General features: G+C 44.4%; 1 protein-coding gene and 1 long non-coding RNA gene across 2 annotated transcripts in view; both read left to right on the top strand.

Annotated features, from left to right (window-relative positions):
* The window catches only part of MFSD4A (major facilitator superfamily domain containing 4A), a 43,277-nt gene extending 34,455 nt beyond the window's left edge, over positions 1 to 8,822 (top strand). The window contains exons 6-10 of the mRNA XM_081916406.1: positions 129 to 302; positions 2,891 to 3,038; positions 3,897 to 3,967; positions 5,685 to 5,805; positions 7,606 to 8,822. Coding sequence (XP_081772532.1) covers positions 129 to 302; positions 2,891 to 3,038; positions 3,897 to 3,967; positions 5,685 to 5,805; positions 7,606 to 7,670 — 579 coding nt within the window. The 3' untranslated portion in view covers positions 7,671 to 8,822. The remainder of the gene's footprint in view (positions 1 to 128; positions 303 to 2,890; positions 3,039 to 3,896; positions 3,968 to 5,684; positions 5,806 to 7,605) is intronic.
* Positions 8,823 to 11,979: 3,157 nt separating this feature from the next.
* On the top strand, positions 11,980 to 12,908 carry LOC309372734. The gene is made up of 2 exons (XR_014169651.1): positions 11,980 to 12,748; positions 12,788 to 12,908. It is a non-coding gene; the product is annotated as an uncharacterized lncRNA (long non-coding RNA).
* The last annotated feature ends 1,451 nt before the right edge of the window (positions 12,909 to 14,359 follow it).

Raw genomic sequence — 14,359 nt, 5'->3', positions numbered from 1 at the left:
AGTAAACCAATTATTTTACATTATGCTTTTTCATTTCTTACTGCTGTGTGTGTGTCCTGGGAATATAGATCTATATTGGAGGTTTGTGTGATATATAGATTATGTAAGTAATCTGGTCTCTCCTGCAGGGCGAGTATTCTGGGTTTGTGTACAGCTACGCTGTGGAGGAGCCACTCTCCGTGGGACACAAGGTGGCTGGTTACTTGCCCAGCCTCTTCTGGGGATTCATCACTCTGGGCCGGCTCATCTCCATCCCTGTGTCCTACAGAATGAAGCCAGCAACTATGGTTTTCATCAATGTGGTATGGCGATAGCTTCTTCTTCTCCCTCTCTTCCAAGGTAGCAGAGAGGCTTATTCTGGCTATGGCATGTCTGGCAGACCAGCGATTGGCACCCTCATTTGGAAGCAAGAGCGTAGTATTCTTGCAGCTGAGAGGAATGCAAGCATTCCTGGTTAGAGCAGGAATGGGAAACCTGTGGCCCTTCAGACATCATTGGCCTCCAGCTCCAAGCAGCTGAACAACCTCTGGGTGGCCCCAGGCTCCCTACTCCTGGGACATTTCATTCAGAGAACCCTGGAAGTTGTGCTGAAGGGGGGGGGGCGACTGGAGATCTCTAGCAAAGCAGTCTCCTTATCCTTGCATGCCTTCCAATTCCAGGGTTTCTTGAGGGAATTGTTATTAGGGTCAGGCGATATCTCAATATACTGTCTTATATCGATATTAAGAGCAGTTTGTGATAACGGTTTTTTTAAAAAAAATTTACCTGGCAATACAGTCGTACTTCATGTTACGTTTGCTTCATGTTACTTCCCGGTTTCACCACTCGCACATGCACACAAGCGCCAAATCGCGCTGCGCACCTGCGCAGATATGGCATTTCACGTTGCAGGCCTTTCATGTTGCAAACGGGCCTCCGGAATGGATCCCGTTCGCAAGCCGAGGTACCACTGTATATCGTGAATCGTGTGTGCGTGCTTGTGTGCAATAGTAAAAAAACATGAAACAGTGGTACCTCAGGATGCGAACGGGATCCGTTCCAGAGCCCTGTTCGCATCCTGAATAGAGCATAAGATGTGACTATGCGTCTGCAGGTCACGTTTTGCCACTTCCATGCATGTGTCTGCACATGCGCGAGCGGCGAAACCCGGAAGTAACACGCTCCATTACTTCCGGGTTGCCACAGAGCGCAACCCGAAAATACTTATCCTGAAGCATATTTATCCCGAGGTATGACTGTATTGCAAAAATTGGGAAGCTGGTGCTGCTTCCCGTCCTGTGCAGCCGTTGCTATTGCTAACTCTGCCTTAGCTACATTTCTGTGCGTCCTGTAGCGGCGGCAGGAAGCTGAGGCAAAAATTTCTCTTTGAGAAATTGTGTGTGCACTGCAGGGTAACTCTCTGCCATCTCCCTTGCCTGCCTGCCTCCCTCCTCAGCGCTCTGTCTCCCGAGCAGGCGGAGCTTGACAGCCTCCAAGTGGGAACTTCCTCCCTCAGAGACCCCAGGTTCTTGTTGAAAGGCAGTCACCAGGCTGGTAGGTGGGCTTAGGTAGAAGCATGGCTTCTGGAACCAAGCCCCTTCTCTCCTCCCGTTCTCACGTAAAAATATAAACTGGGGTAAAAAGAAGAAGAAAAAGAAAAACACAATGCTCTAGCATAAGAGCCGATTCCCTCTTTTCCCTGTTGTGTTTGTGGGTGTGCGATTGTCTGTGTGTATGTCTCTCCCCCCCCCCATGTTTGTATTTGTGTGTTTTGTGAAGAAGCACTACACTTAATTTTTTTTTAATTAAACCAGCCTCTCTGCTGGCAGGCAGCAGGTCGTCTTAACTTTACTATAAAGTATTTATCTCCCCCGTCCCCCCACTTCCCCTGTCCCAAGCAAGCTGCAGAGAAACTGCAACCACCAGCAAACACGCTTATTATGCCTTAATCTTATATTAGGCAGGAATCGATTTATGCCACAGTAACTGTGTATGCTCTTACCCATGTTCACCCCTGAATTCCACGGGGCTTCCTCCCTGACCCTGACAAGCGTGTATAAAAATGCAGCCTAAATTGGTTAGTCTCAAAGGCCCTAACTGTGTAGTCAGCAAGGGAAGTAATAAGCTTCTAGTCCTTAAGGAAAAGAGCATCTGCCCCCCCCCCAACTTCTTGTCTTCTGCATCTTATTTTCAAGAGTGTGGTAAGGTGGGAGGATATTATGTGGACTAGGACCTTGGAGACATAAATGAACCTCACTGGGTGGCCCTGAGCCTAACCCACCTCAAGAGATGGTTGTGAGGATAAAATGCAGAGAAAGTAAAGCATTAATGCCACCTTGAGCTCACTGGAGGGAAGGTAGAATGTTACACACACACACACACACACACACACACACACACACACACACAAATAAGGAGTACAGCCAGTGGTGTAGACACGCAGAGTAGAAGCAATTTGCTGTGTCCTGGGTTAGTGAAATGAGCCTGCTCTTTGCTCCCGCTATGATGTCTGCTGGGGACATCAGATACACTAGTTGAGCTTGGTGGCCATATCTGTAAAATCAAAGGGTTTTTTTCGATGTGCTGCACTAGTAGCATCAAGTGGTGATTTTCAAGCATGAAATGGCTCAGATCAGCCGCCTTCTGCTAAAGCTCTCTTATCTCAGACACACGACGTGTGTCTTTTCTGAAGCATTTTCCATGTTCAGCTGGGCATTATCGGGAGACAAGATACCAAATGATGCCCACGTGTTTGTGAATCTCTCCAGAGGCAAGGCTCATACAGTCAGGGGTGTGTGTGTGTCCCGGTGGCAGTGGTGGTTACTCAAGTCTTTTTAGCTGAGCGCAAAAAAAAAATCTTACTCCATATTTAATTTTATTTTTTTTCTCCATTCCTTTTATGTCATTGCAGCTTGGAGTGCTTGTAACATTCTTCCTGCTCCTGATCTTTTCCTACAGCGTTGTCTTTTTGTTTGTGGGGACTGCCTCCCTGGGCCTGTTCCTCAGCAGCACTTTCCCTAGTGTCCTGGCCTACACTGAAGACATCCTCCAGTACAAAGGTAAACCAGGTCTCTCCTTCTTCTTTCTTTCTACCAAGAAAGAATAGCTTCAACAACCACAATAAAAGCAGAGCCCTTTAAATGAGGGCCATGCTTTTAACTTTCCAATAAAAGGTAATCCCTGGTTTGTTTTTATTTTATTTTTTGTCACAAGCTAAGCAAACAACCAAATCCTCTGCGTATTTAACTGTAGGCAGTCTGTAAGATGCTGCTGGACTACAACTCCCATCAGTCCTGACCATTGGTCTTACTTGCTGGGACTCATGGGACTTGTAGCGCAACAGCATCTGGAAGGCAACAGGATGACGACCATTGTCCTGTTATGTTTACTGGAGCCAGTGGCGTAGCGTGGGTTGTCAGCACCCGGGGCAAGGCAAGTAATTTGCACCCCCTAACCCATGGATTTGCGCACCCTAACCCTAACCCCCAGATGTTGCGCCTGGTGCGGCCGGGCCCCCCTGCACCCCCCACGCTACGCCACTGACTGGAGCTTACTGCCAGGGGGATGTGCAAGGACGGCTGCTTTAAGCACTTGGTTTATCATAAAAGAGCAACGTTCATGTATCTTGCTCGCATAGGAAAGCCTTTGTCCTTTCCGTCGGCATAGCATTTGTACCACAGACTTTTGCCATTTACATTTGGGTGCCCTCTTCTGTCTCATATTTTATCACACCCCCAGGGGGGGGGGGAATATGTGTATATTTAAAAGCATTTCTATACCACATAACATTTCAAAAATCTCCAAGAAACCTTTGTATCTTGCTCTTAAAGATGGGACATGTGCATCTTGCTGCATCTGTTCAGTCTCCTTTATCTGCTTCTTGCAAAAGGTGTAACATGGTGCCACTTTCATTCCAGGCTGTGCCACTACTGTGCTGGTGACAGGAGCAGGTATTGGAGAGATGGTTCTGCAGTTGCTGGTGGGGTCGGTAAGTGTGCAGAATCCTCCAACGCCCTGCTCTGTGCTCTGTGGCCCTCCAACTGTGGTTGGATTCTAGTTCCCATCATTTCTGACCATCTTCAGTTATCCCTAGCCAGCACGGCTGGTGGCCAGGAATGATGGGAGTTGGGAGTCCAGAATATCTGCAGGTCTGCAGGTTCCCCATCCATGGTCCAGCAGCTCAACATGAGACTTTCCCAGCCTTATCTACAGAAGCCAGCAATTGACCCTGGGACCTTCTGCATGCAAAGCATGGATGCTATCCTGTGGACTTGTTCCATTAGTGCAAGGATTTATACTTGTGCAATGCAACTTCTCCTCTTCTCCCTCTGTCTGCACTCTATGCCCTCCCCAAATCTTTACGAGAGGGTTGGGGGAAAACTCAGCACAGATTGGGGGCGGACCTAGGGAGGTAAGCAGGAGAAGCTCCATTGTGTTAATGGAATACATTGCTTAGCACTGCTTTGGCTACAACCCTGTGTGTCCCACCACTGTCCTGACATGCTTCGTAATGTTAATGGCTGTCTCCACCCAAATACTCCTGCAAGAAGGAACTCACCGTGTATGGAAATGCTGCTCATGGTTTTCTGGAGTTTTTAGAAAGCCAGGCTTGTTCTGAAGCAAAGGGCAAGTGATCTGTTTCTAATAAAGTGTGAAAGGAACAGAGGAAGCAACCTTCTGCCAAGGCACTTTGTCTACCTAGGCCAGGATTGTTTGTAGCTCTCTGGGGTCTCCATAAGAATTAGTCCACACCCCTTGCCACTTTTAACTGGACTGAATCTCTTATCTCGTGTATGCAGTACCACTCATGATGGCTATCACCTGGCGGCCCCTGGTGGCAGAACATGCAACCTGCAGCTATCCTCATGTCATCAGTCCTGCAGCATAGCCCCTTGGGTGGTATTTAGTCTTGCCCTCTTCAAACCCTTGAGGAAGGCACTGTGGTGTGTGCTTAAATCCCTCAGTGGCATTTGGGGTGGGGGCAGTCTTTCTCGCTCAGCCTAACCTACTTTGCAGGGTGGTTGTGAGGATAAAGCGGGGGGGGGGGTAGGACAGCGGCAGAGCTAGCTGCTCCAGCACCTGGAGCGATGCACATGCTACGCACCGGGGGGCGGGTAGCCCCACCTCTGTCCCACCAGGGGGGTTCCGCGGTGAAGTCACCCCCTCTCAGGGATGACACCTGGGGAGGACCACACACCCCGCACCCCCCTTCCTCCACCAGTGGGGTAGGAGAAGAACAGTGTGTATTACCTTGAGCTGCTAGGAGGAAGGGTAGGATACCAAATTAAGAAATAACACAGAGGTTTAACTCATGCAAATTTCTTGACAGAAAGCCTCCTCATCCAGTGGGTGAAAACAAAGTTTTTGTGTTTTGAATCAAGGCGTTGCATAGAGTGGCTCAAGACACCTTTGCAGTTGAAAGCTGGGCAGTACATTTCTTGAACTCCTGCTCTTTCCCTTCTGAGATAGGTTTTCTGGCAGGTAGACACCCTAGGGAAACAGATGGCATCTGCTGCTTTCTCTGAAGGTCAGACAATCTGTCTGAAACAGCCCACTCATGGGAAATGGATCCTATCCAACCCCCGTCAGCACGGCTGGTGCACTCTGACGTTATTCCTCTGGCTCCCAGACCCATTCAAGGCAATGTGTGGCTCTCATTAGGTGCGAAGGCTGCCCTGAACCTTGCTGTTTTTCTTTTGTGACAGATCATTCATGACCAGGGCAGTTACAGTTTCCTAGTGTGTGGGACCATCTTTGGAGCCTTTGCCTTCGTTTTCTACATCTTCCTTCTGTTTTCCCACAGGATGCACCCTCAACCCCAATCAGGTAAGGACTGCCAGCCCATTATCCCAACCTCTCCCCCTTCCTTCCACACTTCTGAAAAGAATGGAAGAGGGGGGTACGGCGTTAGTGCAAAGCAAGCCAGGGTGTCTTGCTCCAAGGAGAAAATGCAAGGAAGTGTTTGCTTTACAGCTGCTTCCTGCCTGTTCTTCCTGCCTGGCTTGGCCCACAATGATCTGTCTGGCACCCCGAACTTTACTTTCTTTACTGTTGGACAAAGAGGCTAGGGGGTGAAATAAAGCGCTTTTAAAAAACAATATAGCAGGAAAGTGAGGGTGGAGGAAGAGCTTAAAAGGTGCTAAATCAAGTTTTAAAAACAAGCATGAGTCAGCTTTCCTTGCTTAAGCTGAAAACAGACTTCAACATTTTAAAGCCAGGAGTAGTCAATGTGGCATCCTGGAAATGTTGGGAATTCAACTCCGAACAGCCCCAGCCAGCATGGCGGACGGTGGGGGATGATGGGAGGTGTAGTCCCAACACCATCTTGAAGGCCACGGATTAGCCATCCTGCTCTTAAATCCTAAGCTGGGAGGTAGTGGTTAAGGTGCTGCACTTGCACATGAGAGACCAGGGTTCAAATCCCCCATTCAGCCATGAAGCTCACTGAGTCAGTGACCTTGGGCCGGTAATCAACTCTCAGCCCAGCCTACCTCTCAGGGTTCTTGGGAGGCTAACATGGCGAGGGGGAGAGCGATGTACACCACCCTCCAGCCCTTTGGGGGAGAAGTAGGATATCAATGCAGTAACAACTAAATAAGCATGGTTTGTTTTACCCACACGTTACATGCTGGTGCACACAACTCACCCTGTAGAATGTGGGAAACAGGCCGCAAAGCTGTCAACTCACCAACAGAGAATACAAAATTGCAGTCTCGGTAGAACCAATAATTCAAAAATTACAATCTAAGTCATGGCAGAAGACAGCTGGTGTAGCTTTGCATCTGTACCAGCACTTGTAGCATGGAAACAAGCCATGATCTGAAGCCAAGGCTTGTTCCTGCCTTCCCAGTCGTGGTTTTATTTTATTCTCCCCAAAACAAACCAGAGTTTGGGCTGCAGCCAGTGGTTCCATGAACTTTCCCTGCTTGGTTAAGGGAGGAGCAGAGCAGGTGCACTTTGAGCTTTGTGCATAGGATGGTTAAACTAATCCTATTTCCACTTCTTGTTGCATCTGCACACAGCTGTTGTCAACATGAGCATCTTACTACAGTGTATAAAGTCCATTGTTTTTCCAGATAAAGAGATATGAGCTCAACTGAGTTAGGTGTAGAATGTATTATGCAAGTGTCCCATTATGAGCTGAAGTGGCTCACCAGGTGGGGGCAGAGCCACTGGCTAGCTTCCTAACAAGAGGGTTGCTATTGCTTACCAGGAGAGAGATGGATGAGGCAGTGGACGCAGTGCAAATGCACTGGTAGGAGCACCAGATTGGCTCCAGTGGCTCGTTCATGCCACGATCTCGCCACCCTCCCGCAGTAAACAAGAGTGACCCACCTGATGGGAAGCTAACGGAGCAGCTTCACCCCACGACCCGATTAAGAGCCAATTGTAGGCAAGACTCGGAACCCCCCAGTGCAGTGCCATGAAGACACAGTGAACCAAGAAAAGTGAAATGGAAATGCATGTCTTAGAACATGCAGAGAGCTAAGCGTAGCTCTCTTTGATGTGTGCACATGGTTGTGTAGAAGATACGTAGCCTGCCAATGACATCCACCTTAAAAGTCAAAGCTCATCCACCGGCTGTTTCGTTTCTTAATGGCTGCTGAGAGGAATCTTGTTTTGCAGATCTGGATTTGTCACCGGACAAGCCACCACCATCAATGGAAGAACCTGGACTTTATCAGAGCTAAAGGAAGCTGTGAGTTTGTATTTGGATCAAGCACACCGTCACACCAACCAAAAGAAAGATTTGCTCTTACCGTCTGGTTTAAAACTACCTGGATTTTCTATTCTCAGACTTGTCGGTTACAACTCATTCACATCAGCCCGTCGGTCCGTCACTAGAGAAGAATCCCTGTAGCAAGAATGAAGACTAGAAGGGCTGGAATCTTGACATGTGAAAGTTTAACTCCTCTGGTAACCTCCCATATCCCTTCAGGAACACAGGCAGTGAAATGTGTATTCCTGTCACTTTAGAACCTTGGGGTGGCGGGAGCCTTCCTAAAGTTCATTCACTGCAAACCAAGAGGCAACTGTAGATATTTCTAATTTGATCAAGTTGCAAAACGTTTGCTGCAGCATTATGAACTCTATTCACTGATGCTGTACAACAGGCATCCAGAATTTTATTTTATTTTTTTAAAAAATACTGCATCACCCAGGTTGAAGTATTCAAGTTTTGTCCGTCTCCAGATGGGATTTCACATGGCGGAAATGCCAGGGCAGTGGGAAAGGTACAGTGAAACTAATGGTGGGTTGAGTTCAGTGGAACCAGAATATACTGATGGTTCACAATTAGTACAGTAGAAGGAACAGGAGAGCTGTAGGCTACTTCTGTTGATGGGACAGCTTTACCCATGAAGTATAAAAATTTTGAAGTACATGAAGCCAAACATCAAGTCTCTTCCATTTGTGCAATATAATGAGGTGCCTTCCGGAAGCAGAACTTGAGAGGTACTGAATATTAAGAAGGCAGCCATGTTCTTCACTGTTCTAAAGAGAGAAGGTATTGGGATAGTTTAAAACTTAGCTTTAGCAAACTTGAGCTGGCTTTGTTGCAATTTCTGTCCCACAGATAGATATACGTGTGTGTATATATAAAGGAATGTTTAATGTGATTGCTCTTGTCGCATGAACTCGTGGAGTAACTAAGATGGGACCCAGCAACTTCACTCAAGTAGAGCTATTTCCCCCTAGAAGCTTGTTGCACTGCTCATTTCAAAATTGTGCATTATACTGAATCTTTCTGTTATTTGACTTCAATTGCTATGTTGCATGGGTATGCGCCCTCATCTTTGATTTCCATGTTGTCCAATCCTTAAAATATACCCGCCTTGATTACAGAGCTTGTGTCATCTTGTGCTCTAAGTTTATATATGTGTGTGTTGGACCACAGCCTTTTCCAGTGGACTACCTACAGCAACTGCTCCCTAGGATTCTTGGACAAGGCGGCAGAACCAGGTAGACCTTAATCTGAATAAGCAAAATATTGTATTTCTCATGTGAACCTGAGCAACAATATAATTTGTCTTTAACAGAATGTTAGCATTGCAAGAATATAGAGTTCTCATGCTGGTTTACAGCAAGCCATGGTTTACCAGGTGTGGGTGAAACAGCAAAATATCCTTTGCCATAAACCAGCAGTGGGGACTTTTAATTTCATTCCACTGTGCACATAAAGAACATGCTTGAGCAAAAATTACACCTGCTTGTTTATGGCAAACCATGCTTTGCTGTTGCGTCTGATAGCAACCATTGTGTTAACAGCAGGAGTAAAAGTTGCATTCCTGATTTGGCTTATTTTGAGGTTACACCTCACATGCAGTTAATCCATACCTACTTCATTACTTATTTAACAAGCATAGACACTTTACATGTACTGCAGCATCACTGTTCATCCCAGTAGCTAGCAGCCTTTATAGAAAGTTAATTCTTTAGTGTCCCTTTCAAGTGTAGAGAGAAAGACAAACAAGGATAATTTTTCAATTATTCTACTAAATTATTCTATACAATTATTCTAGCCGCTCTGAGCCCAGCCTTGGCTGGGGAGGGCAGGGTATAAATAAAAATTATTATTATTATTAAATAGGTATAGCTTCTTTATACATTTTAATCTCAATTTTGAAAAAATATTGCTGTAATAGCTAAAAATAACTACAAAAACAACACATGTGCCTATCAGTTAGAAAACTGGAACCTTGATAAATTCTCTTGAACTGTTTCAGATGCACCACGGGTGCAAGGTAAGAGGCATGAATGCAGAAAGTCTGAATGAGTTAAAGCTCTAAGGTATTGGGCTCTAAGAAAAAGGAATCTTTTGGGGGGGTAATTTAATTCAAGCAGAAAACTGTCGTAAACTGGCACTGAACGGCTGTATACACATCATCCCTTTAAAGCACCCCAAAATCCTAGGCACTGTGGTTTACCCCTCAAAGCTATACTTCCCAGCACTGCTAAACTACAGTTTCCATTATTATTTGGGGCAGGAGGTGCTTTAAATGTATGGTTTGTAAATAGCCTTGGTCTCTTAAATTTGCTTCTCCAGTCTGATTTCCTTGCTATTCATGTTCTTCAAACCACAAATGGGTTAATAGTTGCAGATACTTCAAATGCCAGAAAGCAAAAAGAAAGTAGGAGGTTCAGTCTGTTTCTTCCAAAGCAGGTTTCTCAAATTGTACCACGATGCCACCAATCTATTTTTGCTTACAGTGCTACAGCTGTGGCTGAGAAACCTAGAACAGTACTTAGCAATGAATAGGCATCATTTGAATACATTCAGATCTTCGAGAATGGTACCATCACTACTGATAGAGAAGAGGCACATCTACATTTATATATTACACGGTTCAGACAATGCTTGGTGATTACACTGCTGCTACCTCTATTTCAAGAATCCAGAGTCAAATGGCTGTTATAACTGAATTGCAGTGACAACTTCTTTCCACTGCAGAAGAGTAACACTCCAAATAATGACATTTGTTAAAAAATATTTATTTAAAAAAATACAATTATTTTGCAAGTCTGGTTGCACATATTAACATGATTTGCTACACTGTTTAAAGCCATCTTGCATTATTATACAAAACATATCCCTGTCAGTTCTTAAACAAAATAAGCAATGCTTCCTCCAAACTTTTCTTTTTTTAAAAAAAAGATTACCCTAAACCTTTTTTGCACAAAAGTCTAAGCAATAGAAAATAGTCACCTGATTTTGCAGCAAAGACCTTCATTATGTTTGGATGTGCAACAGCCAATATATACCGATTTTTAATAGCAAACCAATCCACAAAAATGGCATCTGTACAGTTTCTTGAAGACTTTTAAGACTAGCTTTTGACCGAGAATTATACTCCTGTAATAAAATTGTTTCTTAAGAGGCAGATTTTTCTTCCTTTTCTAACCAACCTGTTAACATTTTGAAGGCCTCCCTCATATCTTACCCAGAGGTGCTTATATAGTCAAAACAATAACACTGAGAACATACTTAGAACTTTGGCTATTATGCAAAACATATCAGCAATATTTTACAGAATGGCATTAACATACTGGATATATATCAAATGGTACAGATTTTCAGTTTTTTTAAAAAAACGGGAACAAAACATCAACAACCTACTCTCCCCCAGCTAAATTCACTTATTTTCCAAATAAATCCTGTTTAGCCAGCCAAACCTTCCACACGTGGAGGCTCATATATTGCATCCATTCTAAGATGAGACTGCATACATATATTGCAGAACACACATGCAGCCCAAGGTCCTCTGTACTAGAATGAGTACTTGCCTGGTAGAAGCTAGAGCCAATTTTATTTTCTCTACAACCAGCCGCACAAAGGCCTTGGGAGAAGAGCAGGGACTTTATTCCCAAAGGGAGCTAAAATAAGAAAGCCCTTTCCCTTTTGTAAACCTGCTCTGTTACTTCTTGTAAGTAACAATAACCTGAGGACCTAGCGTAATCCACTGCCAGTGCTCTTCCCTGCATTGGTCTGCTTGGGGGATAACCAGTTGGAGCCCTTAAGTTGAAGACTCAAGACAGTTCTACTTTTGATGCCAGAACTGAGCAAAAGCAGAGACTCTGCTCTAGGAACAGCAGTCATTGGGGGGGGGGGGGAGAAATCAACAGTGCATGAACTTATAAGTAAAATGGCAACTGCAGGAACATGCTCTGCCATCTTAAAACAGGTGCAACCCAAACAAAAAGAGATGGAAGGCTCAGATCTGAAAAGTACTGTTCACTGAAATCCCAGAGCCACCACCTGAAACTCATCAGGAGCCTCCAAACTTGCTCCTCCTGCCACAAAATGGTGCCTATAAATGCACTAGGGCCAGGAGTCCTCAAGCCTTTTCAGACATAGCATTACCTCAAACATGCATTTGGAAACCCATCCCCCTGGGTGGCATCCAATGAAGTAATTGTTTCTGCAAGGACTTCGTTGTGCTACAGAACTTCTCCTCTGATGCCCCCGAAATCTGGTTTGGGGGTTCCCTAAGTCCTCATGGCGCTAACAGAACTCATTTGATGGATACCATCCTTAATTTTTACCATATATTTGTATGGTGCAGCCAGCTTCAGATCAGGTCTCCCATCATGGTAATGACTCTTAACCCACCAACTGAAAACCAATGCACTAGATAGTGTTCTGCTGAACAATATAACACAACACAACAGCCAATACCAATGGCACTAAACACTATTCATAGACTAATACAAATAATCAGAAATTACAACCAAAGTCTCTAAATCTTCGTCACCAGTCGTGGTAGAACAATTCAAAAATTTGATATACAGTGGTACCTCGGGTTACATACACTTCAGGTTACAGACTCCACTAACCCAGAAATAGTACCTCAGGTTAAGAACTTTGCTTCAGGATGGGAACAGAAATCGTGCTCCGGTGGCGCAGCGGCAGCTGGAGGCCCCATTAGCTAAAGTGGTGCTTCAGGTTAAAAACAGTTTCAGGTTAAGAACGGACCTCCGGAACGAATTAAGTACTTAACCCGAGATACCACTGTATACATAATCTGTCACCAAATATCACCGGAATGGAGCTTCCGGATAACCAATCTGTTTCGTTCAATGCTTCATCAGCCAAGCCAGTATCATATAAGCACTGATCCAGAGCATATTTTTTACAGCGTTTATATTTGCTTACAGGTAAGACTGGCTTGTTAAGAAATTGAAGTGCACCCTTCTCATATTAATTCTTACAAGTCTGGCTGATGAAGAATGGATCTAGATTGGCTGATGAAGCATTGAACAAAACAGATTGGTTATCCGGAAACACTATTCCGGTGATATTTGGTGACAGATTATGTATATATCAAACTTTTGAATTATTCTACCGTGACTGGTGAAGAAGATTTAGAGACTTTGGTTGTAATTTCTGATCATTTGTATTAGTCTGTAAATAGTGTTTAGTGCCATTGTTATTGGCCATCGTGTTGTGTTATATTGTTCAGCTTGTCTATATTGCAACACAGGGGTCCGTTTACGGACTAGATAGTGTCCTGACAGAAAGACAGAACATTGAAGCATTTTGGAGTCCTGGAATTTATGTAAAGTCATTGGCTCCTTCACAATATTAATTCTGGCTTTTTTCATTTGCCAAGTATTTCATGCTAGAGCACGATGTTCTAGCCTCTCTCATTAGCTCCCAAGCCTCTACCTTTTGTGTATTCTTAGATACACATGAGCACACTGTTTGCGAATACAAATATAGAGGGGGGGAAATGCAGAAATTATGCTACTGTACCCACACTGTGACGTACATAAGGCCATCTGGTAACACTGCTATAAAAAATACAAACACTATTTTAAAAATACTTTAGAACAAGACTTTTCTGTACAAGTTTGAAAGAGTAGATAAAAAACAAACAAAAAACTTCTAGTATGTAGCATTTAAAAGTGGTGCAACTGAACAGCAAGACCAGAAGTCAACGCCAAGCCACAGTTTCAAAACATTTCCCCAAAGAAATCTCACCACTCAAGAAGGACCAGCTAGAAAACCTGTGCATTCAACTCACTACTTGCTCCTCTGATTACACAAAGCTTCCCAAAGAGAGACTTTCTAAAGACTCCCAAATGGGAAAAGAAAAGCTTCCAGTTATTAATACAGTGCTCCACTTACGTTACGGAGCTCACGGTGACAAGATGTTCTGGTGGCCGATGGCTTTAAAACGGGGATCAATTCATGAAACAGAGGGAGGGTCTTCTCCTTTCAGGGAAAAGCTGTCACCAAATATCAGTTGTTAGAAGCAACACTAAGTTCCTGCTTTTGGACTTTCTGTAGCGCCCATTTAGCTATGCAGGGGAAGAGAAGATGTTGGATTATATAGACCTTTTAGCAGGATTCAGCAGGATTTTGGCTACTCACTGATCTTCTGTGAGAAGCTCTGAGACCAAAATGGTTAGCCAGCCCTGATCATTTCTGCATAAATCCTATTGTGGTACTGCCCAGCCCTGAATTAAAGGGAAGAAAGCATTAATATATATCAAAGCAGATACTGGCCCATTTTGGAGCAACTTGCTTAAACCACTGTTCAGTAGCTGGGAACAAATGACAAAACTGTGTGCTCCGGCCACAGCAAGCTGTTATGTCAAAAATGGGGAATTGTGGTTTAATGCTGATTTACTAGCCAGGATATTAAACTAGAGTTTGAAGATGGTTTAAGATCGGGGTGAACATTCAGTTCCCCATTTGGGATGCAACAGCTAAACGTCGCTTTCTTAAACCAAGAAGCAAGCAGTGAAATAGTCACGCTGCTAAGCTATGGTTTAGCAAGCTGGGAATTATCACCTTTTGTTAAGATTATTAGTAACTTTACCCAAGCATCTTCAAGCAACTACCAAATAGGATACACAACATGTGAAAAGCAAAAAA

The sequence above is a fragment of the Podarcis melisellensis genome (assembly GCF_964234715.1).
Source record: "Podarcis melisellensis genome assembly, chromosome: 6".
NCBI lineage: Eukaryota > Metazoa > Chordata > Lepidosauria > Squamata > Lacertidae > Podarcis > Podarcis melisellensis.
Note: the sequence above shows the minus strand (reverse complement) of the source record. Positions and strands in the feature narration are given on the sequence as shown.